Source organism: Drosophila gunungcola, chromosome 3R (assembly GCF_025200985.1).
Source record: "Drosophila gunungcola strain Sukarami chromosome 3R, Dgunungcola_SK_2, whole genome shotgun sequence".
Classification (NCBI taxonomy): domain Eukaryota; kingdom Metazoa; phylum Arthropoda; class Insecta; order Diptera; family Drosophilidae; genus Drosophila; species Drosophila gunungcola.
This window is the reverse complement of record NC_069139.1, coordinates 21743704-21769792: the sequence shown is the minus strand read 5'-3', so window position 1 is coordinate 21769792 and position 26089 is coordinate 21743704. Positions and strand designations below refer to the sequence as shown.

Below are 26089 nucleotides of genomic sequence, written 5' to 3'. Positions count from 1 at the left end.
CGCCATCATCATAATTTGCTGCCTTCGCTTATCGAACTCAAAAAAAGTTAAGAATAATGTACACTTCAACATTTGTGCCATAGTTGGCAAAGAAAAATCTGCCAGAGATTGCGGAAGGCAATGGATGATGGCAGTGTCAGTGGCAGGGAGACAAAGGCCGCCCCGAAAATAGCGAACATAACTCGAGAAAGGAATTTCCCGCTTGCTGAAATTTTCAGCTTCTTTGTTTGCCCTTGGGGAGTTGGACAACACGGGTTCGATGTGTGTGTGTGTGTGTGTGTGTGTGAGTACGAGAATTCGGTAATGCAAATGAAATGAGCTTTTGTTGGGTGGGGAGTGTTATCACTAAAACCCTCCTGTTTCCAGGCCTCCAAATTGCACTGGATGGCTGGGCAGTCGGACTGTGAAAAGTGCAAATATTTATAACTGCAAACTGCGCGGCAAATTCATCAGCCCTAATAGCCTGCCAGTTGTGGAAACAATGTGCGGTTGCCAGACGCCGATAGTAAGGCCATTTGGAATTTTCCCTGGCACCCCAATGGGGCTCCCCTCACACGCCGCATCAGTACTCCCAGCTTGCCATCGCATGCCATCACATCATCGATGCTGCTCAATGTAAATGTTGCTGATAATGATTTGCATTTACGCGCATTACGGCAAACCCATTTCAGAAATGGAGAATTAGAGTGTGGGGACGCACTCGGAAAAACGATTGCAGCGTGCCCACTGAACAATAATTTTCAATCCTGTCTTAAACAAAAAAAAAAAAACCAGTAAATAAATAACTAATAAATATATCAATGCATGTGTTTAAAAAAGTTCCCTTAATGCTTAACAGTATACAAAATTAAATATATTCGAATGCCTACGTATGTGGTTATCAGTTGCTTAAAAAATCATCTTACTTAAAATTGTTGGCTATTTAAAATGCATAGTAAATGTTAGTTTGAATATGAACAAAATCGGCTAAATGTTCTAAAATTTCAAAATTGTTGTTTTCCCTTCGGTAAATTCGAACGGAAAGCCTTAATTTTTTTAATAAATTATTTAAGATATTATTTTTTTTTTTGAAAATGTTTTTTCCAATAGTATTTGAAACGTATAAAATAACCTATTAGGAAAAAAAAACAAAAATTATATACGTGTAGAGCCACTTTTAAGCTCGCTAATGCGAAATGATTTGAATTCTTCGGACAGAAATTTCTTGCGCAAACGCCATTTATCTTCCTCAAATTGAACCATTCCAGAGATGCATGTCCGATTAGAACTTTGACGCATATCAAAGGCCCAAATTCAGAAAAAATGAGGATTACCTCTGGCTTAACGCAAAGAGTGAAGGAGCAAATACCGCCGACAAGAGAAGAGCGACGCCTTTCTAATAATTTGTTGACTCCGACAATTGCCTGGCTATTTGGCTTGTTCAATACATTTATCTGAAGATTTCTACTGATTTATTTACTTGGGACTTATTTACTTTTTGGAAAAGATAGATATACTTTCGTTTTGACTTGTTTACTGTTTACAGAAACGCGAAACCGCAAACACAACTAGCACACTCTGACCAAATGTCCAGGACTTAAGGCAACAGAAAACACTTGCGAAACCTAAGTGCTTCGGGAACAAGCAGAATCTGTAAGAAAATATGTTAAAACGGCGAGGAAAAAGTAGAACCAAATTCACGCTGAAGGTCCGTAGTGCAAGGTAAAATAGAAGGCCAACTTTGGACATCAAAGGATCATAAAACGCACTCGCACTTCTCCACGGAAGGCGGGGCTAAAAGTGGTCCTGTCTCTGAGCTAACCCAATTATCGGGTCTTGGGTCACCACCGGCAGCAGCCAAAGTTGTTACACGACAAAACGGTCAAGTCTGGGCCAGATGTCATTGGGTGCACTCGCCTCTGTTCCTCATGTAGTAGTCCTTTGGTTATTATGGGCAAAAATAAGGAAAAATTAAGAAGTTCGAGGAAAAACACGAAATGGTATAACTCGATGGAAGTGGAAAATGGTACTTGAGGAGAGGCCAGAACGGACTTTAAGTATGCTTCTTTAAACAACTGAAATCACAGACATGTGTGAAATTTGTAGGATGATAGCAGTTAACATATTTTTAAAATTTCTAATTGATCGCCTAAAAGTAATAAACATTTCTAACCTTTTCTCAGCAGAGTGTCATATTTTTCCCATTTTTCTTTTTACGGCAATCAAGTTTTCCTGCTTTGAAGTGTGTTACGAGTTCAGTAATTTGATTGCCGTCCAGCCGTCCGACTCAAACAAAAATTCAAATAAAATATCTACGGAAATCCCAGCGAGGACTGACAAGGTTTTATTCGGGTATTGAATATATTTAGCAAAGAGAAGGAAATATATAAATGTTGGGTGAAACTGTCACTTGAAAGTGTTCACTTTACTTTCACTCTCCCTCTCAGTGGCTTATCTAAAAGTTTTATTTTTGGTTTTTCTTGTTGTACTCCGCATCTTATTTTCCTGGGCCAGCGTCGAGCAAGGACATTTCCAACTGGCTTCATCTTGTTTGACTTTTCCTGCCTTGACGCGGGCCCTGCTGGGTTGTTGGACCTAAGCCAGCGGGGAGTTCCCTCTTTTCTTTTTCCCGGCTGTCGTCGGGCGAGTCAGTCTTCAGCATCAGCATCAGCAACATAGTGAAAAATATTTACTGCCTTTCGTCGGCCGCATCGCTCACCCTCCAGGTCTTTGCGTTTCTTGAAAATTGCTTCGCTTACGTCCCTCCCACTCGCTACGAGAAAATTCTGCCACTTGACAGGACAGCGACAAATTTTACGTGTTGTTTCGTATTTTGCTCCATACTTTTTGTTTGTTTGTTTTCTCCTCGCCCTGTTTTTTATACTCTGAGACCTGAGACTGAGATGTGATTTCCGCTGCAATAAAATAGACTGGCTACCTTAAAGGCTTTATGACCCTTGGAATTCGCCAGTTTATGGCTTGTGTTATTTTTATGCACTCTACTTGGCTTTTTCCCCTTGGCCAGGCCATAAGTGTTGCCTCATCTTTGTTTTCCTTTCGTCACTTTGATGTCCCGAACAAGGTCGCCGGCACTGGGGCGGATTTCGAAACAGGACCAAATTACCATAAAATATTAAATTGTTTATGCATATCCCAATAGCTGGTCCCCTCTTTTATGGGCCACGTCAATCAAGGTTGAGCAGTGATTATTTTGCCGAAAATGGGTTACGGTTTGACTTACTTAGCCTTATTTTGGCTTAATGTTGTCAAATACTTACATTTCTTAATGTGTAACAAAATTCCACTTCACGATTTTTATGGATCCCAACAATAAAATTTCAATTTTTTTATCTCTTGGGCAGTTCATGTTTATGTTTATTTGTATTAAAGTGCAATGTTTTTTTTGTGAATGAAAGAAACTAAGTACAAGCTAAAGCGAATTGTTTTTTTGGAAAACAACAAATTAAAAAATGTAATTTAAATGCACATAGATAATTATAAATTAGTTAGTACCAGCAAATAACTCAATCGAGGCAATTGCGCATTTAGTATCAAAAGCCGATTTATAGCGCTGAAATGCATTTGAATTAAAAATTTTCCATTTTAATCAATAGCTCGCCAGAGAATGCTAATAGAGCCAATCAATTAGTTGAGCCTGATAATATTCATAAATGATTTACCATTCTGTTAAGCCAAACCAAACCAAACCAAACCGAACCGAACCGAGCACTCAGAGAGAACACAGATTTAAATAAAGTTTCACATGATTTATTGAATGCCTGTTATTTATGATGGATTTTTATGATTCGGTTTTAATATTTTTCATTTAATAATATTTCTCTGTCAATAATCTAATTATTGATTCGATTTCACAACTTGAAATGGGGTATGCTTAAATTGAATTGTACATTAGACTGGGTTTCGGTATGGGGCATACGAGTATGTGAGACACGCAGACATGAGAGTTATGGCAACATTTAACCTAATTACAGAACCGTCAATCGAGCTTCGCCCTGGCCCGGGCTCCTCCAGCCGTTCCCACCGCTATTTACAAGGCCGCGTTTAATTAATCTCTATCCTAAATTACGTAACTGCAGATGGCGCAAGAGCTTACAAATAATTGGAAGTCAGCCGCCGCGACCAGGCGTTCAATAGGCGAGTCACGTCCGGGGCGTTGTGTGCATCGCTCCCTGCAGCGCCCAAAGGAGTCCCAGGATTCCCAGGAGTCCCAGGAGTCCTAGTGGCGACCGGTACGTGCTCCTTCCGCCAGGCGGCGTCGTCCTTGCCGCCGTTGACATGATGGCCGATGCGGAATATTCACCTGTTGGCCATCGCAATTCGTCGTGGTGGCGACAGTTGCGATTAATATGAATCATTCATTTGCCACACACTCATCTATGTAGACAGGATGGGATACTTACCGCTTAGCACGTGCAGGTCCACGGATACGGAGACGCTGTTCGACGGCTGGCACGTATAATTGCCGGAATCCTCTTTCCGCACGAGCGGTATAATTAACGAGCCGATCTGCAATAAATTATTGTTGTGTTCAGTGACATTCAACTAGTCAATTAAGCGACGCCACGCGCGTTAACACCCCACTAACCGTGTTCTGATTGTCGCCCACTGTCCCGAATATGTTCCGATCCAGTTGCGTGTACCAACCGGTCCGCTCGTCACTCTCGCTAATCTTCTTCTGGCCCCGGAACCAAATGATGTACTTGGGCGGATCCAGGGTTCCCCGGACGATGCAGTGCAGGGCCACCTTGCTGCCCGCCTTCACAAAGCGGCTCTGATCCCCAATCAGCTCAGTCTTGGGTCCTGCGGGGAGTCATATAATTATGTTACAACGCAGCAGAAATCTCTTTTAACTAAAGTGTTCCAAGGGATTCACCCAAAATAATCGTTTCTAGTTTCTTTTGTTTTTAAAAGGCTACTAAAATTGTTACTTATTTTGTATTTAATAAGGCTGATTTTTAAACACTTTTTGGGCAGAAACATTTTGAGGGTCATGAAAACAAGGATAATCCTTGTGTGGCTATTAAAAAAAAAACAAGGGTTATTCGTAAGCACTCACTGACTATCTGCAGATGCACCTTGGCACTCAACTTGGGCTCCGTTGCCATCTGACACTCGTACCACCCGGCATCACTCGGCTGTGCGTATTTGATCTGCAGCGACCAGGTGTAGTCGTGATCCTCCTGGAAAATTGACTGAAAGCGCTCGTCCGCTATGAAAGTAGTCTCGTCCACGCTGATAATGTGGTTATCGCGCATGCGCACCCACGAAACGGGCTTATCCGACAGTCGATGTATCTGGAATTTAAAGAATTTAATAACATACAAATAAATATGTACATTACATAAAACGATACTTGTTTTTGATAAAATTCAAATCTATTAAAATGCTTTAAGTAAATCACCTAAAAAATTAACCATTCTCAAACAGTGCTTTAAGAAAACGCGCATCTTAAAATTCCTCCCTCTAAAATCAGTCTACTATTAAAACATCAAAATCAAAGCTTACGGCAGCCAACATTTACATAACTATTATTATTTTAATCTTTGCCAATCTGCCGCTAATGAGCTTACACATTACACAGATTGCATTCGATGTTGACTAATCCATACATGAATAATTACCCCGCCACAGGCGAACTAATCCGGCCACGTTTGCCTGTCGTTTCGGATGTTAAGTTGCAAAAAATCAGACGGCTCAAGCGAATTAAGAGACGTCAAATCTGAGATCCCAGTGAATGTCAGAGGCCGGGAAATGGAAATGAGCTGAAAAGGAGGGTGCTCATCTTTGTGCTAAAATATTCTCACAATTTGGCGTTTTGCTTTGGCTCTATATCCGCAGCGAGCCTTGCTCCTGTTTTAGTCGTCCTGTTCCTACTTTTGCCTACTGTGGTCCGGCACAGATCAGCATAATTTCATTTGCATATCAACAATACATTCTGTTTACGTTTATTTTTTATGACGCAAACAAGCACCCAGGCTGAGGCTTCTATTTGCCGCTTACAATTCCGCACAATTTATAAATATATATATTTTTTTTAGCTGGCCTCCTTTCAGGACCTGTTCCTTGGGCTTTGTTAAGGTCCTTTCGGCAGAAATCACCATACATATATGGGGAAGAAACACCTACAAACGCATGTAAATTTGATGTCTGTTGTAGCCGTATGTAAAATACACTGTGCAATATGTATGCATGCAAATAAGTGTTTCGCTTCCCCCCATCCAGATGTATCTGTATCTGTATCTGTGTCCAAACATGTAGCTGTATCTGCGGATGTGTGAAAGCGTGTCTGTGTGCAATATGTAAATGCTAGTTTTATCTCCGGTCCGTTGAAATTAAAAAGGAATTCAGAAGCAGATGGAGGGACAGTGAGTCAGTCAGTCGACTGTCGCTGGCTTGTCTTCGTTTGGCTTAAGTTTCGAGGAATTCGTAAGTGAGTCAGGGTCGTTTGGCTTGAGTGGCTAAAGTCTTAATGCCTAAACTGAAATCCATGGTGACGTGTGTGGCCTTAAGGTCTAGCTAATCCGTTAAAGTTAGCTGGAGAAATTTACATTTTTGGATAACCTAATTCTTGGGATGTCAGCTTTAGGAATGTAATTTAGGATCCAGTTTCTGAAGAAACATAAATTGTTTATTTTTTTTAAATTAATTGGCAAAAGTCTCGTTTGGGTTTATATTAAAAATATCAAGTCTAGACAACTGCAATTGAATATGCTTTTTCCAGACATGCTCTTATGTTACCATTAATATCTGTTAATAATGAGTGATATATTTATGAAGGATTTCTGCTTCTTTATTGCACCCTTAATAGGATAACTCTTAAAGCAGCTTAGCCAGCTGACAGCTATTTATGGCACGTGCCATTTAATTCAAATATAATATTCGCAATTAAACGTAATCTCATATTAAAAACCTTTTTTCTAAGCGAACCTTTAAGGCTTACCCGACTTATGTCACACGCCACTGCGCGACCTACAGCAAAGCCAACCCAGCGGATTGTGTGTCATACAATAGCAAACAAAAACACTTACAGAAAACTTTAATTCTTTTACAAATATATGGTTACAATCCAGTTTACTTAAGAAAACGTATGCTACAAAATTAAGATCACTAAATATACTAGAAGAGGCAATTAATCTAACTCTGACTATTTATCTGCCTTACTTATGCTCATAATAAAAGACTTATGTAGGTGACACATTTATAAAAGTAGTAGTACAAGTTGGTTAAAAAAAACATGTATTTCAAAATCTTTGAAACAGTTTTTACAAACTTTTTTTAAATAAAAATCCAAAATTAAGAAAAATGTTGACAATAATACAACACAAATAATTTTTTTGAGACCTTTATATTAGAAATTATAAAAATAGCCGTTAAAAAACTGCTACTGTCCCTGGTAAATTAAAATTAAGTATACACATTCATTATAACAAAAGCCCAAAAAAGTTGACGCATTAAAAATAGTATAGCTGACCGTATACAAAATTTCAGGTGACACACTTATCATAGCCTACTTTTTTGGGCTACCCTTTTTTTCGGGTGTACTTCCCACTCACCTGGCAGGGCATGTAGGCGTGGTTTCCCATCTGAACAGTGATGTTAAGCACGGGCATTGTGAGGTTGCGTCGCGGCCCCGCCCCCTCGCCAGCCTCCCGGTGGGCGGTCAGGTAGGAGTGCTGCTCGTTATACATTTGCCGGCGCTGCTCCTCCGGCGACATTGTCACCGCTTCGGAGGATGCTGCTCTTTTGGCGGCCTCCGCCTCCGCCTCCGCCGCCAGCTTGGCCGCCTCCGCCGCATCGGCAGCGGCACGGTAAGCGGGCAAGTCCGCTGCCGCAAACACGGGAAATGGCGGCAGGAAGGTCGGAATGGAGAAGCCCTTGGTCAATGCATCAGCGACACCCGGATGAGCCATCGCCGTCTTTCCACTTCGCCCCGGCAGCCGCTCAATGAAGTTGGGCCCATCCGTTTCCGTTGATGCTGGATAAATTGTTGATATGAGCATCTCTGCTGCGGCCTCAGTTGGTGCTGGTGCTGCTGATGTTGCTGCTGCGGCTTGTGTTGCTGCTGCTGCTGCTGTCTGCGCCTCTGTTTGCCCTTCTGTGGCCCGAGTAGTTAGCCCAATTTGTGCTGACTGGCTGGTTGGTATCGTTGCTGTTGCTGCTGTTGCTGCTGTTGCTGCTGTTGTTGCTGCTGCCGCTGTATCTGCTGATGACGTGCCCCGGGCTAAGGCCGTTGCCTCTGTTGCTGCGGCTGCCTTTTTTGCTGTCGTCAAGTTGCTGGCTGTCGTAATTAGATCGTTTTGTGTTGTCATTGGCCTATCTGGCAAAGTGGATCTTGTGGCCGTCGTAAGCTGTCCCTCAGCAGGTCTCTGTGCCCGTGTCAGTTCCACTGGATTCGCTCCAGGCATCGGAGGACTGCAGGTAACATGTTCTGTGGATGGACAAAAATAAAGCAGAGTACGTTTGTTTACAGCTTGTTTGCTTGGAGATGCTAATTAGAGTGGTTTGCATTTAAAGCCGGTATTTACTTGAAACCAGAATTATGGCTTAGGGCGGATTCAAATTTAAAAAAATAGTCACCCCAGAAAGGGGTGACTATATATTTGACAAATATTTGAAATGTATTTTAAAAGTATCAATTTGTACTTTAAGATCCGAAAGATTGATTCTCATCGTTCTTAGATTTATAGATATAGATTTACAAGATATAGTTAGAATAAACATTTTTACAGATAATTATAATGCTGTTCATGGTTGCTTTAATATGTTTTCGTTAAGTGACGCAATAATATCCTCATCGTTCTCGCCCGACCAGCGAAAAGTCCTAAATAAATAAATTTAATAAATGTTTGCGGCGCACATCAAAGCAATGCGAAATTGGGAAAAAATTATTGGAATCGGCTTATGAAAGGTGAATGAATTAAAATTCCTGCAAACAAGTGGGACCGAAATGAGTGTGGGGCTGTCACATACACTCACACTTTCAGAGGCACATGTATTTCGTTTCAGTTAATTTTCAATTACGCTTTTATGCTAATTAAAATCATAAAATTTTGCCGCTTAATGTCACCGCCTGTGGTGGCTTTCATTTAATTTTGTTTTCTGTTTCCTTTTCACTTTTAATTTTTTTGTTTCCCATACTTTTTGCTGCTAAAAGTTGTTTGTTTTTGTAGCTTTGCCCGTCTTTTCCCTTTACCATTGCCGGTTTATGTTTCCCTTTTAAATTTTTCCTTTTTACATTTTCGACTTTGTGCCCTAGAGGAAAATTAAGCATAAAAAATAAATGGTAACTTTGGCCTCATAATCATTTCATATACACGTGCAACTAACTAACTAACTAACGTCCTTGGCTGAAAAATATGAAAACTCCACACCTAAACCTGTGCCCTCCAGCACCTTGCTCTAGTTAATCAAATGAAATGCAGCCAGCTAAAAAAGGGCTACTTTTTTCCTGCATTTATTATGCATGCATTTGCTAGAATAAATATGTCATATATTTACACAATTGATGGCAGAAACTAAAATCAATCCAGTGTGCAAACGATTTAAACACCCATCAATTGCGTCAAAACTTTATCAAAAGATTACAAAGCTAATAACTTAAGGCAATAAATTTGTACAAAAAAAAGAGGAAAATAAAAGAACATCAATTCGACTAGGCGAAGGACACACCATTGATTAGCTCAACACACCCAAAAAAGTTATTTTAAGCAACTTTCTGCCTCAACACTCTGAGAAGGACATGTTGCCCCAGGACACTTGTCCACTAAATTGAGGGACTGGAGCCGAAGTATGAAGTTAAGTATAAACTTGGCAGTCTAAGTCATTGAAAAGAAAAGTTTGTAGCTAACCGCAAAAACAGGGAACAAGAAAAAGAACATGTCCGTCTAAATTTGAAACTCTTAGGTTTTAATAATTATGTTAGTCCTAATGTCCACAAACTTAATATTTTTATAAATGTTAAATGTTTTCTACGTAAACAGCTTTTAAAGTCCTTAGTTGTCGAAGATAGTTAAAAAAAACTTATAGGAGAGGGGATCTTTTGGAAATCAAAGCTTTGATTATGTTATTTTATCCTGTTTCTTTAGCGCATTTTTAATACATAAATTCGATGCTCATTTTGAAGGTAGTATCACAATCACAAAAGAGCAGGCGTTATTTTTCCATAAAATCGGAAATGTTCGTGAGAGGAAAGCCAACTCATTTGCGGTAAAAATGCGGTAAGCCAATGCCAGCCAGTTGGGCCGAGATGAGAAGTTTGGGTTTTGGTACTGTTTTCCAGGGCTAAGATATCAGTGGGTTGATAAAATAGAATTTGCATTTTTAAATTATTTCATTTCACGTGCTTGTCAGAGCCTTGATTTAGGTAGAGCAAGAAATTTCAGCCGTTCTCGTTACCTTTCAGCTGCCCAAAAAAATCTGCGTGTCTGGTTGCACACCCACAAAAATAAAGAAAGGCCGAAAAAGTGGAGGCCAAAGTGAAAAAAAAGAGAATCCACAGGGCAACCGCATAAATTTCCCTCACGAAATCATTTCGAACGAATGCGTGTGATTTGGTTGTGTTGATAAGGTCCACCCCAGGCCCAAGCCCATTCCCATTCCCATTCCCATTTCTTTGCCCTCGAAAAAGGTTTGCAAACCGAATTTTTGTTAAAATGCAAATTGAAAATTTCACTCCCAGAAAAATAGTAAATTTCAAATCCACTGCTGAGTGGTCTACTTTATCCTTTGGTTTGTTCTCGTCTTGTTTGGTGTGTCAAGATGGAAGATCTCAAGGGTGGTGGAAAAAGCTAAGCCAAAACGAGTTGCTCAAGGCAGGGTTTGCATTTTCAATTAAAACCGATTTAGCTGGCAATCAAATCGGTTCTGATTTCCCTCAAAGGAATTTGCTAAGTCAAACAAAAATGGAAATTCATTCTTGTGGTGCATTGGGTATTTGTATTTTCTTGTGCGGGAAATGCAAAAGAGTGCTATGTAAAGGAGAGGACGATTTGGGCCCTTGAACTATTCCCAAAAAGCCGATTATTTTCTGGTTTTTTGCCGTGTCCCCGCTTTGTTTAGCTTACCAGTAGAAAAAAGCGCCTACAGCCAGCCAGAAGTGTCATCCAGCCATTTAGAGCACTTGACGACATACAGACACACACGAGGCAAAAATAGTGAAACGTGCAATAACACTCAAATTGTTTTCTTGTTTCCCCCAACCAGAATGGCCCGTTTCTATGGATTGTGGCCGAAATCCTTCCCGCCAAATTCCCGCAACCGCTTGTGTGCCTGGCGGGACTTGGAGTTCATATTTTAAGTCAGCTCGAGCTGGAACGCCGGCGGAATAGTAATGGCCACAAATTAGGCCAGTGGCTGACGCAAAATTACTGAAACTGGCCTTCAAACTACCTTTGCCAGACAGTCACGGTTAACACACACGCTAACCATGCACCACACTTATGTAAATTATGGAATTGGTTTAGCCCACTACAAAATGAGCAGCCATGTTAGGCCAAACCTCATCAGCATCGCCAATGCCAGCAAAAGTGGCGACAGTCAGACAATGGGTTACAGCTGGAGGTATATTCAAGAACATTTCTATATATATTTGACATAAAGTGATATCTATACCTATCCTTATCCACACTCATAATTTAGGCACTCTGAACGGCATCATATGCTTGCTTTAAAACAAAAATCTTACAGTTTAATTTGATAGACTTTAAATAATCTAACCTCCCACAAGCATTGTGTTTATACTACAAATTGGAAGAGCAAATTCAAAATATAGTAATAATATTTAATTAAATTTTGGTGTGCAATCCTATTGACTAGTTAAATTGTTGAGTTGTTCAAAGCAGTAATGCAATCTATACCGGCTACATCCAATATCCTGCCTTGGGCACCTGTCAACGAGTGTTTTGAAATAATTAAAAGAATAGTCCTAATTTCGTAAAGTCTTGCCATTGCCCAAGGCAGTAGTTTTACCCACAAAAACCATTTTGAATACTATCCCATTTTAATGGCCGCACAAGTTGCTAGGCCCTCCCATTGTGCATGTGGCTGCCATGTGCCATGTGCCATGTTTCACTTTGTACGCTTAGGCCCTGGTCGGCCAATGACACAGTCACCTGAAGGATGGCAAGATTGCAGGATTGCAGGGATAGGGACAGGGATTTGGTCCAGACTGGCCCATATGGTGTACTCGTCCTGGCACTTTGACCCCTTAGTTAATATTTCATGGATTTTCCCTTTATGGTGCAGGATAAAGGAAAAGACAGGGGGAAAAAAGGGACTTGAAAAAATGATTGGATTTAGCTGGTAGCATGATTTTTTTCCTTCGGTATCGATTAACTGGCAAAGAGAAAAACTGAAATTTAATTAGTCTCAAAATATTTCTTGCGTAAAAAATGTTTGCAGTACTTAACGGTCCAGCAGATACCTAATTGTAAAATGTTTTTTTATTAACCAACGTAAGCAAATATTAGTTCGGCAAATATTAGCCTCAAAATACAAAGAAGTAATTGAAATTGATTCAAAGGGAACAAAAAAAAACCGTGTTTTAATTACATATTCAGTTCATGAGGTGAAATCACTATATATAAATATTTATTTAGCGAGCGTTGTGGAAACTATAATTTCATATTTAACATAAAGATAAGATAAATGTTCGTTTTTCAGTTTCAATCAAGCCACGTTGGACTTGAAGGGCCTTCCAATTTATAATTAAAGGCACTTTTAGCATTTCATCTTGCCAAAGGTCAATAGGACTTAATCCGCGCAGTCTTCGTGGCACGTGCATCATTAGCGTGGCATCAGAACGCTGAGGATGCTCAGGAAACTCGCATCAGCTCCCGGTCTTCATTTTTCATGTAATTATAAAAAATATGCGTGGGCCCGCGAGCCAAAAAAAAGTCACGCAGTAATTACATGTCCAATAAAAAGTCATGGTTGTTTGCAAGGACAAAATGGCGGCGGCCGTAATTAAAACTCTGAGCGCTCTTGGCCAAAAGAAGACGGAGAGCCTCTTGACTCGTGGCCATCTGAAGCTCATCCGCACCTGTAACGACATCCGCGTCCTGCCCGCATCCGCCAGCAATGGTGTTTATGAGAAAACCCAGCAATGGCGAAGCCGACACACATTCCCGAATAAACCAAAAAAAGTTTACACCGGGGAGCACTTTGGCTTATAGCCGCCTCGAGTGCACATAAAACACGAGCCTGCGGACTCAGATTGCTGCATCTATCTAACTCATGAGTAACTTCGGTGGGGTCGAGGGGCTGATAGTTGTGTCGCCAGATTTGTGTTGCTCCAGCTGCGGGCTGACAATCTTAATGAGTCCCCTTTGGGGGCCGCCCGCCAAGCAATTAAAGTTCAAATGAGCCAAATTACAAGCTTGGAGCCACATCAAATGGTGGGCCTTGGGGATGTATTTATATGGAAGACAACTTCCAAGGGGGAAAAATAAATTAGGAACGCCAACTTAAAGAAGCCAAGCCAATTCCGGATCCTAGACTCAAGTACTAAGACTCTAGATCTCGAAATGTTAAATTAAAAATGTCAAGTTTCCACAGAAAAGCACATTCAGAAACTAATAAAAAAAACCATCACCTCTATTCCTGAATTATTAAAACCTTGAAAATATTTCATTTGAAAAATATTTAAAAAGAGTAACTATTAAGTATATTGCATTTGTCATTCTCTCTGTCGAAGAGTTGTAAATTATATGAAGGGACATAAAAACGTTGCCTCAGCATGGCCATTAACAACTTTACTTAAGCGCAAGGCTAACAACACGCAGCGCGGAGACGACAACGTGCAGCATACAACAGTGCGTATACGCAACACTGGGCAATGCTCCAATTTCAACTTACTGCGAAACTGAAACTGAAATGAACCTCAAAGGGGAGACATCGAGCGAGAGAATGAGTGCTGCTGCTGCTTTCTTTGCTGTTCTACTTTTTGGCCCGCTTGCAGGGAACACGTAGACCGGAGAACACGATGATATAAAAATAAATTGAGCCAGGGCACACAGTCACCGGCAAAAGTGGGTGTGCCGACAAAGAGCCAAGTGAGCGTGAAACGGAGTCTGGACCAGGAGGATAAGTGCCCAAGGGGGGTGCTGGGGTGAGCCATATTGAACACCCCGCCACATGGCTTGTATAATTTTCACACTGACACCCAACATATGTTTCAGTTTTGAATGAATCCTCGGATAATGGTGGCACATAGCAATTTCACACTAAACACAAACACGAAAGCCACTCAAATAACAGAATTTCCATGGCATATTGCAGCTCTCACCCACTCAAAGCACCAACACTCATGCAAATGTTTCTTTAATGCGTAGACAGCGTTTCTGTTTGTGAACTCACATAGATACTCGCACTCACACAATCTGCAGAACACTTCATGCCTGCTCTGTTCAAAGGCTTTTATTTATTTATTTATTTATTTATTTTGCGAGCATTCACGTTGGGTAATTGTTTATTGATCGATTTGATAAATGCCACTTTAAATACAATTTTCCACCCCTGTTCGATTGTTTACTCAAATATTTATGGGAACGCCAAGCACTTGTGATCAAATGTCATCGCAATGTGCATAAACATAAATAATTTATGATACGAAAGGTTCAAGTTGATGAAGATGAATCAACTTTGGTGTTGGTATGATAAGTGAGCAGTGGTCAATGGCAAAAACCTTTGGGGAAATTAAAAGCCAAAAAAATCTGAAATCTAAGGATGAATTTTAAATGGATGCTCTGTTTTCTGCAGGGAGAAATATAAATAGTAATTGTTGAATAACATTGGCTCATAAAAGAAAAGGAACATCAAAAAAAGGAAATCACCTATGTGAGTAATGACTATTCAACTTGCTTAGACTTTATCTTGGCTTAAATCCAGCTTAAAGTCATGCCTTATGCAGTACAATAAACTTGAAAACAATTTCGTGGGAAATTTAAAAGTATCTTTCATTTCTTTTTTATACTGGCTTCTTTAATGATTTGGTTTCTTCTGTGCTCTTTGTCTTGTATAAATTAAAAAAATAAATAATTATGCGAAATCTCAACATCATACCAAATAGGACTCTTCTCTTATCTATTTGATTTTTATGGCCTTCTTGGCAAAATGTAGCCAGTCCAAGTTTTCCAGCATCTTGTTTGAAGAACGAGGAAGTTGTGCGGGCGAGAGTTGTCCGTGGAGAAGGCTGCTGGACAGTCATAAATAAGTTGGCAAACGTTGACCAGAAATAAAATAATTTTTCAAAGGGCCTCCTGCCAGGACACAGGGAGCTCCGCATCCCTTTTTTTCTGGGCCCCTCCTGCTGCGAATCATAAATAACCACAGAGGCCCAGAGGCTTCATTGCTTTGTGTTTTCTTTTTCGTTGGTTTGTCTTATTCTTTTCACACTTCGGCAAGAAACAAAGACAAGGCTCGTTGACTGCCGCTGCACTTTGTCATTTGTGGGTCATTTATCGCTACGTCTTTGCCGCTCGTGCAGTCCCCGCCCTAATCCCCCTTAACCTCGCCCCATTGCCATTCTCCGAGCAATTAAATGGCCCATACACACACACTTGTTGTTGGCTTTGATTGCCCAAAGCGGCGACCCCTGACCCACTGAATAATTTAAGCTCACATTTTGCGAGCCAAAAGCGCATCAAGGCCATTCAGCTTACATTGTGGACGTGATTGTGTGTATGTGAACAGGAAATTGTTAGTTGCATGGCGAATGAGAAACAGTGGGTCCAATTGCGAACCGAAAATCACTCATCCGCAGCGTTGGACCTTTTGATGGAAGTTGAAGATGAACAAGAGCTGTGCGCAAAAAAATAAAAAAGAATTGCAAGTCTTAAATATCACAAAAAAGGAGATGGGTATTAAAATTTCAATTACTATTTTATGCTTTTTTAAATAATAATAATAATTTATCAGAAAGGAATGCATTAAGAGTTATTTTAACAAGAACATTGTATAAAAGCAGTTACCAAAAAATGGATTGCAAATCGAAATTATTAACTACGTTTACAAACTTAACGCACAATTCAAAAATGTAAAAACAAGCTTGCGTACAAAAAGTCGCTTATGAACATTTAAGTTGTTTTATTTTTTTTACCCCTTTTTTATAGCTGTTTGAATCCAAGTATCAGGTGTAGTTGGAAGTTTTTAGCCCACATTTTTAAATCTTAATTGGAGCTGTTTCCAGAATTTGCCAACCATTATTTGACTGAAGAGAATTATTTAGATAAAATAAATTCCATGTGAGACTTTCCCACAAACCGCTGAGTGTGCGGCTAAAATTCGCGAATTTTTCGGTCTTTTAATAAAGCCATGGGTACAAATAATTCCACCGTTGGATGTTTTGTTGACCTGCGGCACTGTCATGTGCCCGCCCCAACTTTGCTTGTGTTACAATATTTTCCGTCATCACAGGACCTGCCGAGGCGGAGGTCAACTCGGCTGACAATGTGTGTGTGTCGCACACTCCGGCTGCCTAAGGGATGCTTCTGCTGCCGCTGTTGTTGTTTTGGTCTCTCCGCAAACCCATTTATAATTTATGAAGGTAAGCAAACACTTTTGGCCCTAACAACGACGACCACACACACGACACGAAAGCAGGACAGCAGGACACGACATCACGACCCCAGAGCAGCCTTAAAGGATTTTGCATGTTTTGGCCAGGTGTAATGCGACGAAGGTGTCGGGAGGTCAGGCCAAGTCAACCTGTAGGCCGCTTTGATTCGGGGCCCAACAACTCTGCCGGCACATTGCCGAAATTAGCAGGAATCCGGCACTATGCAAGCAAATAAAAAACCCTTGTACAATCCCCCAAAAATTTTCAAAAAATCAGAATGAGGTTTTGCGAGAGAACAAAAGCTGCAGCAAGACAAACTTTGGCCGCATTACATTTTCGACTATTTCGGGGGACTAGGATGTGAGGGAGTAGGAGTTTGCTTGCATCTGCTTTGTTGGCCCATTCTGTATTTTGCCATAACGAGTTGCACTCAAACTTTTTGAAAGCGCATTTTGTTAAGGGTTATAATGAAGGGGCACAGGGGGCAGCGAAGTGGGGAATGCGTATAGGGATTTAGCACGGGTTGGCGCTCCATGCTACTGAAAATGTGTTTATTAAACATTTTTTGGCAAGTTTTCAATTTCGTTAATGCTTTTAGGGGGTTGCGAGGACAAAAGGCAAAGGGGCGGTTATAAAGGAGGTGCAATTTATTGTTTTATTTCTGCCTTGATTATCGGGCAGTCGAGTGAGCAGATGCTCGTGCTACAGGGGCAATGGGGTTAAGGACCTTGCGAAACTATTTTCGTTCTCATAATTTGCGTAAGCGGTCGTGATTCATTTTGAAACTTTTTACTTTAAGAGGTGCGGATAATTGTTATAAAAGTTAAGAAGCTGTGTGGTATTTAAAAAGTTTTGGGACAAAGCAAGTAAATTGTTCTGCAAATTCAAAGTGTTTTATATATTTTTTTTTAGCTGACTGATCTTTGTTTAAAACCAGGCTTTAAATCTTTTTGCCTTATAAAAATGATACAAAAATTTTAAAAATTTTTCTCTTTTGTCAGTACAATTTTATAAATGAATAAAATGGCAACTAAGAAATCACATTGTTATTGACAATGAAATTATTTTTCTTAGAGCGTGCGTCAGTTCGATTGCAAATAAGGTTTTTTAGAAAACACTTTTATTTCCGCGTCAATTTCAATTTTAATTAGTTTTCTTTTTTATAACTTTCATAACAAGACTTTGACACATTACATTTTCCTGTCAGTAAGTTTTTGTGTTTTTTTAAAGAGCAATTCTCCCAGTATACTACATCAATAAAGTTTTCAAGGAAGTAGTAAATATATAATAACCCAGTAACAGCGTTTTCAAGGATGTTAAATATTAATTTTTGTATTTTTGTTATTGATAAATATGATGCCAATTAGTTTGCATACAAGATATAAATGTTTATAGAACAACCCAAAAATAAGTAATAAGTAAACTGCAAATTTACCTTTCTGACAATTTAGCATCCAAGTTTGTGCTTTTTGCATCTTTTTTCCCTTGTCCTAAGACATTAAACACCATAACATCTTCTTCGTCAGAAAACGTCAATACCTCCACGTAATTTTCCGTTTGGTCCTGAACTGTTTGCATCTGTGGGCATACCGTAATCTGATTCATCAGATCCTTTGGACATGGCCATTTCCTTCTGTTCCTTAAAGTTATTTCAAGCGCTGTCTGTATTTCGTTGTCAGCGCATTCATATTTTAGGGAGAATCGTTGCCCAGTCTTTTGAATAAATCCATGGTTTAAGCCAAGCTGCACGGCAACCAGCACGCTCGTCTTTATGTCGTTACTTTTAACACTAAGCTTGCAGGAAACATTTTTCAAAAGTTCCCGTAAAGTCACCGGCTCATGTTGCTCCCTAAGAACAGATATAATTAATCCACCCAGCGTTGTGCAACAAGCCATTTTTAATGGGTGTTTACTTCTAATTTAGATTACTTTCTTTTATTACAAAAAATTTTAGATTTCTTATGACTATTAAGCCAATAAAATGAATAAAACTGACTTACACGTCATCGCTTGCTTTAAACAGTTTTTAAAAATACTAAATGTTCCAACTGAGATAAGTAAATAATTACTTATTTACGAATGAAAGCAATTCAAATTTATAAAACTAAAATACTCAGTTGTAAATTGTTTATTACCTATTAATTAAGTATCACCTCTTCATTATCTGTTCGACAAAGTTCATTATTATTAAGGCGGTTATGTTACAGCACCTATATATTTTGGTTAAACATTCAATTAATATACATAAAAGAGATAAAGAATTAAATCTTTAATTAATTTAGATAGAATGAGTTTGTCTGATTATTAAGAACATCGAGTTAAATTTCTCATTATAAAGAAAAACCATAAGGAAAAAGAAGACTATAAGACTCTCTCCCCTAAAAAAATTTCAATGCGGACTGGCGCACCATTTTGTCAAGTTTTATGGGCTATTGTGGTCCGATTTCGTTGACCCCGTGGCTTGTTCTAATCTAATTTCAGCAAATCAAGTAAAACAATAGCAAGCTCAAGCCCCGACTTATCCTTGGCAATTTCCAAGGACTAGTTACGCAGAGGACATCCGCCCTGGCCTCACTCCCCTTTAGATTCAGAACTACTAAAATAATTTGCCAGCAGCCATGTCGCGTCTTGGGGCCCGCTTACGAGAGCCATTATCCATGTGTGTGTTGCCAAGTGTTTATGCGCGGTTATTTTACCCGGTACTTGGAATAGTTGGGAATACCCGGAAAACAGGGAGTTGTAAATATTCTTGATAATGGTCAACATAGCATTCAAGGGATAATAAAAACACTTTCGACTCCACGAATGACAAGAAGCTGAAGGACTCATATAACTCAACCACTGAAATGTCAATCATTTTATAATAAATTTTAAAGATTTCTAAATTTATGCAATGAAAAATCGGATGATTCTCTTATTGCATATTAGATACCTTTAAAAGTGATTTTTAAACTCGCCATTAAATTGGTGTTTCAATCAGCCTGTTTTTTAAAATCTCCTTTAGCACGTTGTCCAGAACCAGTGCCAAATGCGTGGTATCACACCCGTTTATAGAACTTCCCATTTTTCCTTGGAATGTGTGTGTGGGAGTGTGTGAAGTGAATGCGTTAAATTAAATCAAAAATGTATGAAAGTCACATGCACACACAAGGACCAAAGGGGAAACCCCCGAGCTGTACTTACGCATCCCAAAGCCAAGAGCCAGGACCAGAAGGACGGAGCCGATGCGCAGCCAAGATGCTGGTCTGGATGTAAGGAAAAATCGGCGACACCAAGTCGAACCTGCTCCTCCCGTCCTTCGTCCGGTTCGTCCTGCTGCTCCGGCCACTGTCATCTCAGTTGTCAACGTTGCTGTCCGGGTCCTGGTACTGCTGATTCTGGCTGTGCTGCTGCTGATGCTGCTGCTACTCCTAGTGCTACTGCTCTTCTGGCTCTACTCCTGCGTGGCAGTCCCAGTGGCCCAGTTCCTGGCTGCAATGACACTTACAGCGCCTTTTGTGCGCTCATTGTCCGCCTGCCTCCAATTGGGACTCGTTTGCGGCATCGAATCTGGCTGCTCTTGCTCCTGAGACCCAGAGCCAGAATCTGCTGATTGCACTGCGCCGTCTTGACTGGCAAACTTTGTCGCATTCTCTGCCCTGCTCGATTCTCCAAATCCCAGCCGAAGTCTCAGATAAATAGGTTTATTGAATTAATACGCTGGGGGCTGGGTCCTGGCTTGCCTCCATTTGGGCTCCATCTAACCACTCTCCTGTTTCGTTTTATTTTATTTTATATTATTTTATTCGATTTTATTTCTATTTTCCACAAAAAGCTGCAACTCTTCTTTATGGGTTGGCCAGAAGTTTTTCGATGCGTTTTCTCAAGCGATTTTCTTGCAGTCCCATTGTTTGCTTACTCGGTCGGTCCCCTCGTTTTGCACTATTTTTGTGTTGGTTGATTTATATATTTATTTAAGTGTTTTCGCCTTTGTTGAGTGGTAAACTTTTATTGGCGCTGCAGTGGCACCAACATAGACAAATAAAGTGGCATCAGAACTCAACTTTATTGTGTGTGCGGTAATCCAATTTGTTTATTTGGCTTTTTGGTATTCTCGAAAACTTATTTAGCTGAACATCACAAACTCGTTTAAGCCCTAATAAATAAATTTACCTAACAGTGTTATTTGCCATTGGGTTTTATTGTCCTTATTAAAATGCTTTGCCTTGGTTTTCTTTGTTAAATAAGAGGAAATAACTAAACATGAAATGGTTATAGAACGTAAACACAAAAAAAAAGACCACAACAATTTAAGAGTTTAGTTTTTTTATAGCTTGTGCTGAACTGTATAATAAAAAATTTTCGAAGAACAATTTCTCATTTTTAACTTTTATTTCAACAGCTCAATTAATGAAAACTTTTCAAGATATATAAATCAAATTATTTCCACTTGAACTTTCAAAATCGTTTTGCAATTAATAACATAAAATTTCCTTTTTAGTTCTTCGCGGCTGACTTTCTCATGGCGCCACACAAAAGTTAATAACCTGCGCGGTTGCCATGCAGAACTATCACACAATGTTCTCGATGACTAATGGCTAAAACTTTTTCCACAAAAAACCCGAAGAAGTTGGACCATTTATAGTGTTTAACAAGTTTCACATTGCGTCTCGAAGGTCTTTGGCGTTTTGAATTCTTTGTAATAACTTACAATAACCATATGGCCGGGCTGTAACCAATTGTGGTTCATTTATGTCTAGCTCGGCTGGCTTATATTTAACGATTTAACACGTGAGAAAACATTTACACTTCAGTAACAATTTATCGCATAATCCAACTTGAAAATGTATTTTCCTTCGCCTTCTTACGATTTCTTGTTGGTGCCCGAAATGATGCACAATAATCCCATTCTTAGGTTACGGCGGGCGCCTTCGCATCCTTGGAGAAATCCCCGGATTCTGTTTGTCCTGTTTTTCCTCTTTGGGTTCTCAGTTCAGCGCGACATTCTAATATCCATTTGAATACGGCAAGAGCAAACAAATTTTAAAAGTGATTTCGGCAAAAGACACTCGACAGGCGGCACTGCAGGACACAGACAAAGGACACCCGAGGGGACATCAAGTGGTTTAACTTTGTCTTAATTTTTCCTCTTTTTGTTTTCCCACTTTAGCATATTTTTCTTTGTTTTTCTTTTCACATTTTGGTTATTCCTGACATTCGTTAGGGCACAATTCCTATTCAGACATCGCGTAAAATTGACTTCTGGTTTGGTTGCGGTTTCAATTTCGCCATCCGAGTCACGTCCGCGCGCACCGGATTCAAATGTTCGACTGAAACGCGTGCGGCCAACGCCAACCCGCTGACTTTCTAACATTCCGAGCCATTCCGTCCAACGTTCCACATCGGGTTCTCCTCTGTTCCATATCGGCGGGGAATGTCTCGGCTCGGATACCGTTTCGTTTCGAGCTTCCCCAGCTTTGTGCCGTTCTCATCCCTTTGGTTGCATTGGGATTTGGAAGCGAACTGGGTCCTGCGAACTCCACGCCTTCGTGAAGTTTGCCGGCTGTTTGTCTGCGCCTGCGCTCTTTGGGGTTTGCTAATAGAAGATTGAGGATTTATTATTTTATTCATCGGATGCTATTTGTAGATGACCAACTAAACACTTGTTTCCGCCACGCAGTTGCCTTGCTCCCTTCTTCCTTATGAATATCAATTGACCACCTAAACGGGTTCAAGCGTAAACAAAAATACTGAATACTAATAAAGCTTCGAATTTAAGCAAGAAATTGATAGTCACTGGAACTAATTGATCCCGGGGATATTTCAAATTTAAAACCAAGTAACATATTGAAACTAGTTACAGATGTAAGCTTTAAAGTTTGGTTTTGTTCTCTATTTGAACGCAATTAAAATTTGATATTTAACCGCTGTTTCCGGCTATATCGTTAAAATACTTTGCTATTTATTCTTTTTATTAACTAAATCTGTAATTTATAAGTACCCTAACTAAGATAAAGTCGTGGCTCTTCTTTATTTACTTCCTCAGTTAAAGTCGCAAGTAAACCAACAAATAATTGGAATCGTGCAAATGGTGACCCCGTAAATCACACTGGTGACCGAGTTGGCATTTGGTCACTAAATTAGCTTGGTGTCTGTTGAAAAATCATCGCCTTTAGTGGCCTGAATTTACTACCAGAAATGGAAGGCATCTGCGGTCTCGGCTATTATGTGACAATATGCCATTATGTAAGAGGGAGTGAGCCAATATGAACGGCGACCTAGGACTAAGTATAATCTGGTGTGCTTTGTTGTCAAAGAGCAAGTAACAAATAAATATTATTGAACTTTTTAGTCCCCAGGGGGTGGCCAACAGGCAATTGACGCCCCAATGCGATAGCGGATGCCAAAGGCATTGGGCATGCGACAGATAGGGTGCGGGTGCTGGTGCTGGTGCTGAGTGTCCTCACACTGTGCCAACATAAATTCTTGCACAGTTCAATTTATTGTGTATTGACACAGCTTACGGAGAAACAAATAAAAATGTTTTCCAAAGTGCGGGTGCTTGGGCCAAAAGTCCTGCCCTGCACCCGTTCTAGGGGGCTCATCTCGAAGGCTCCAGGAATGCGGACAACCCCTCAGCCCCCGAAGTCAGGGACCTCGTTGGCATCCATTGTTATTACCTCTTTGTTGTGTTTACACGCCATTTGTGGTATTTCACCCACTTCCATGTGGCTCACCTCGTCTCGCCCGCGGCGGAAGATCCTGCGGGAAGGTGTCGGGCGGCATGCGGGCCCGGGGTCGAGGGGCTGTCGTAAAAGTATATTTGAAATGCAAATGCCGGCGGGCCTTAAAATACTCTGCTTCGGGCTCACAAAATAATCAAAATATACTTTATGTCGCCTTTGAGCCAGTGAAAACGGTTGGGCAAGTTATCGCACCCAAAAGCCAGCCGACAAAAACCAAAAAGCTGCTCAAAGCCCATGAGTCGGGTTGTGAAATAAAACAAAAGATTCCAATTTTAATATCCACTAAAACGAATGCAATATACTCTGGAAACAAAATGATTTTATATTGCACATTTTATTCCCTAACTAATAAGAGTAAAGAATACCTTTTTTTTGTTTCTTTAGTTACATAACAATTGTAATCCAAAAAAAATGTTTTAATTAACTTTGGAACCAACAAAAAATACCTAGGGGTTTTTAATTAAATAACTGAATATTGCCAAGCTGTTGCAGGTTAGTGGCAAGTGCTATTCTATACTACCTCACACAAAAAAAGCATATTTTCAGCGCAAGCTGCTGGGTCTGCATTAGCTAAACATTGCGCAGCAGCTGTTAATTTAAGCGTTTTCACCAGAGTCGTAAATAAATTAAAATGTTTCGCTGGAGGCAATCGCATCTGCGCGAGGACCTAAATGGAAACAAACATCAGCTATCATTGAAGGAAAACTCGTTGCCAGGATTGGGTTGTTCATTTGAGGACTAACTCTCGAGTTTTTCGTCTGCCAATATTTCAATATTTACATTATGATTGCTTTTCTCAATTTTTTTTTTATTTTTTTCAGACTTTATTTTTCTATACGTATGCATATAAAAATATTTTTCTCCTTGTCCAACTACTTGCTCGTTTTGGAAGGGTGCCCGACCCTGCTCTTCGAATATGCGAATTTTCGTTGACATGCTAGACAAATTCCTGATAGATATACTCGTATATGCATACACATATGAGAGAATCTGTTTTGATTTTCTACATCGTCTACGGCGACAAAAGCAACAATGGAAAATGTGTCTTCGATATTAAATATTTGCCAAGGGAACCTATAAAAGAGCAGAGGAGATGGTCTGGAAAATACCAACATAAGCAAATTATGCACTTGGGCTACACATGTTTTGCATGGCTACCCTTGTTGATAACACAGACCGAAACGATAATGAAGTTTTAATTTTCTTGTTTTTTAATATTGTTTACAGCTTGAAGTTAATTAGTTGAAATTTTGCTGAAAATAACCACAGAGTTTTATTTTGCTAGCAGATTTTAGTACCAATATCATGTGGATCTATAAAATTTAAATATAAATTTTAAATATATTTTTATTTGAAAATAGTAAAGCAGGGAAAAAACGCAAGTCACAAGCTTACAATCTACCGCATTTGATTTCTGTATTCAGGCAATCTAACCAAACTCACTTTAAGCTTCACACTTCTCATTTGAAAAGCCATAGGGGAAATAACCCCCTTTAAGCGAAAAGTCAACTTCAAAATACATTGCACTCAACCGAATACTATGTAAATGCACTGCAGATTCCCGGTACTCACTAAAGTGCTTGACAGTTTGACTTTTATATTGGAATTTTTTTTTTAATCGACGAATTTTTTTGTTTTAGGTATCGATATGAATGTAGCTTTAGTCAATCGTTTGAAAATATATCCTGATCCTGATTTGTGGAACCTACCAATAGAACCTTGGGTATTGCATAGAATCCTTAGTCCTTACATACATACATAGGGAAAGTGTGTGTGTGTGGGTATTAGAGTTCAGTAAGATTGTATCCGCTGTAAACCCATTTTGACACCAACAACATCCGCCCTACTAGCGGTCTTTGTTGCAGTTTTTTCAGTTCATCTGCTCACCCATTTTCCATTTTCCATTTTCGCTTTTTTGTTTTGCTCGCCATCCTTTTGTGGTGACTCGGGATTAACGGTAAACATAATTACTGCACCCTTTATTCGGCGATGGAAAAAGGTAAAGGAGTCACACAGGCAAAGCGACGTGACGTTAATGACATTGTCGGATGGGGCTGTGAACCCCCGCTGGATGTGAACCCTTGGCTAATTTGTTCTATGTTCGACTTGTGCCTAATTAATGAAGATTGTCTCGCATAATCGTAACGGTTAAATTTATATTAATTGTTGTGGGCCTCGCCGAGCACTTAAGTGGTAAACTTGTTTTTTCTTGAACTGCTTTGGCCAAATGGGATTCTTAAGATATTAAGTCCCTTTCGTTTTGGAATTTTCGATGTCATTTAATTGTTTTATAAAGTTTTTGACCCACATACATACACAAGAAAATGTTTTATATTTCGTTAATGATTAAACAGCACAGCTTAGATAAATTTAAACTATTTGTATATATTTTTGTTAAGCTTGGAATCCACAAAACTGAACTGTATTAACTGTTTACTTTATATTTCCTTAACGGAAATTTAACTGATTTTCAAATTTTAAGCGTGACTTTGTAAAATGCGTTCAGACATCACTCATGGGAAATTCCCCTCTTAGCTTACAAGATTCGGAGTAATGAAATGCCCCAAAAGTTCGCTTAGATTTAGCTTTTCCAGCTTTAGCTTTTTCCCAAGACCCCGACAGTTGGCAACTCGTGTTGGCAACACCAGTTAACGCTTATCAGTTGGTAAGAAGAGTGTAAAGCTCGCGGCTCGAGCGAGCGAAAGAGAATCGAACGAACTTACTGGGCTCTGTAGCTCATTCTCGCGCGCTCAGTTGGTATTACGCCGCCGAGAATTCGACGCTTCAGTTCAACTCGAAGTTTTTATGG

At 39.8% G+C, this 26089-nt stretch overlaps 1 protein-coding gene across 2 annotated transcripts; it reads right to left on the bottom strand.

The window, feature by feature from the left end:
* Window positions 1–3731: 3731 nt before the first annotated feature.
* LOC128264732 (uncharacterized) lies at window positions 3732–20777 on the bottom strand. Of its 2 annotated transcripts, none has more exons than XM_053000391.1 (6): window positions 19739–20777; window positions 7554–8428; window positions 5057–5294; window positions 4586–4800; window positions 4401–4506; window positions 3732–4300 (listed from the first exon to the last, which is right to left on the bottom strand). In XM_053000391.1, the coding sequence occupies exons 1-6, from the start codon at window positions 19887–19889 to the stop codon at window positions 4140–4142; spliced, it is 1746 nt and encodes a 581-aa protein (XP_052856351.1). In that variant the 5' UTR covers window positions 19890–20777; the 3' UTR covers window positions 3732–4139. The 2 variants fall into 2 exon arrangements, with proteins under 2 accessions (XP_052856351.1, XP_052856357.1); XM_053000397.1 differs by lacking the exon at window positions 19739–20777 and adding an exon at window positions 17991–18556.
* Window positions 20778–26089: the final 5312 nt, after the last annotated feature.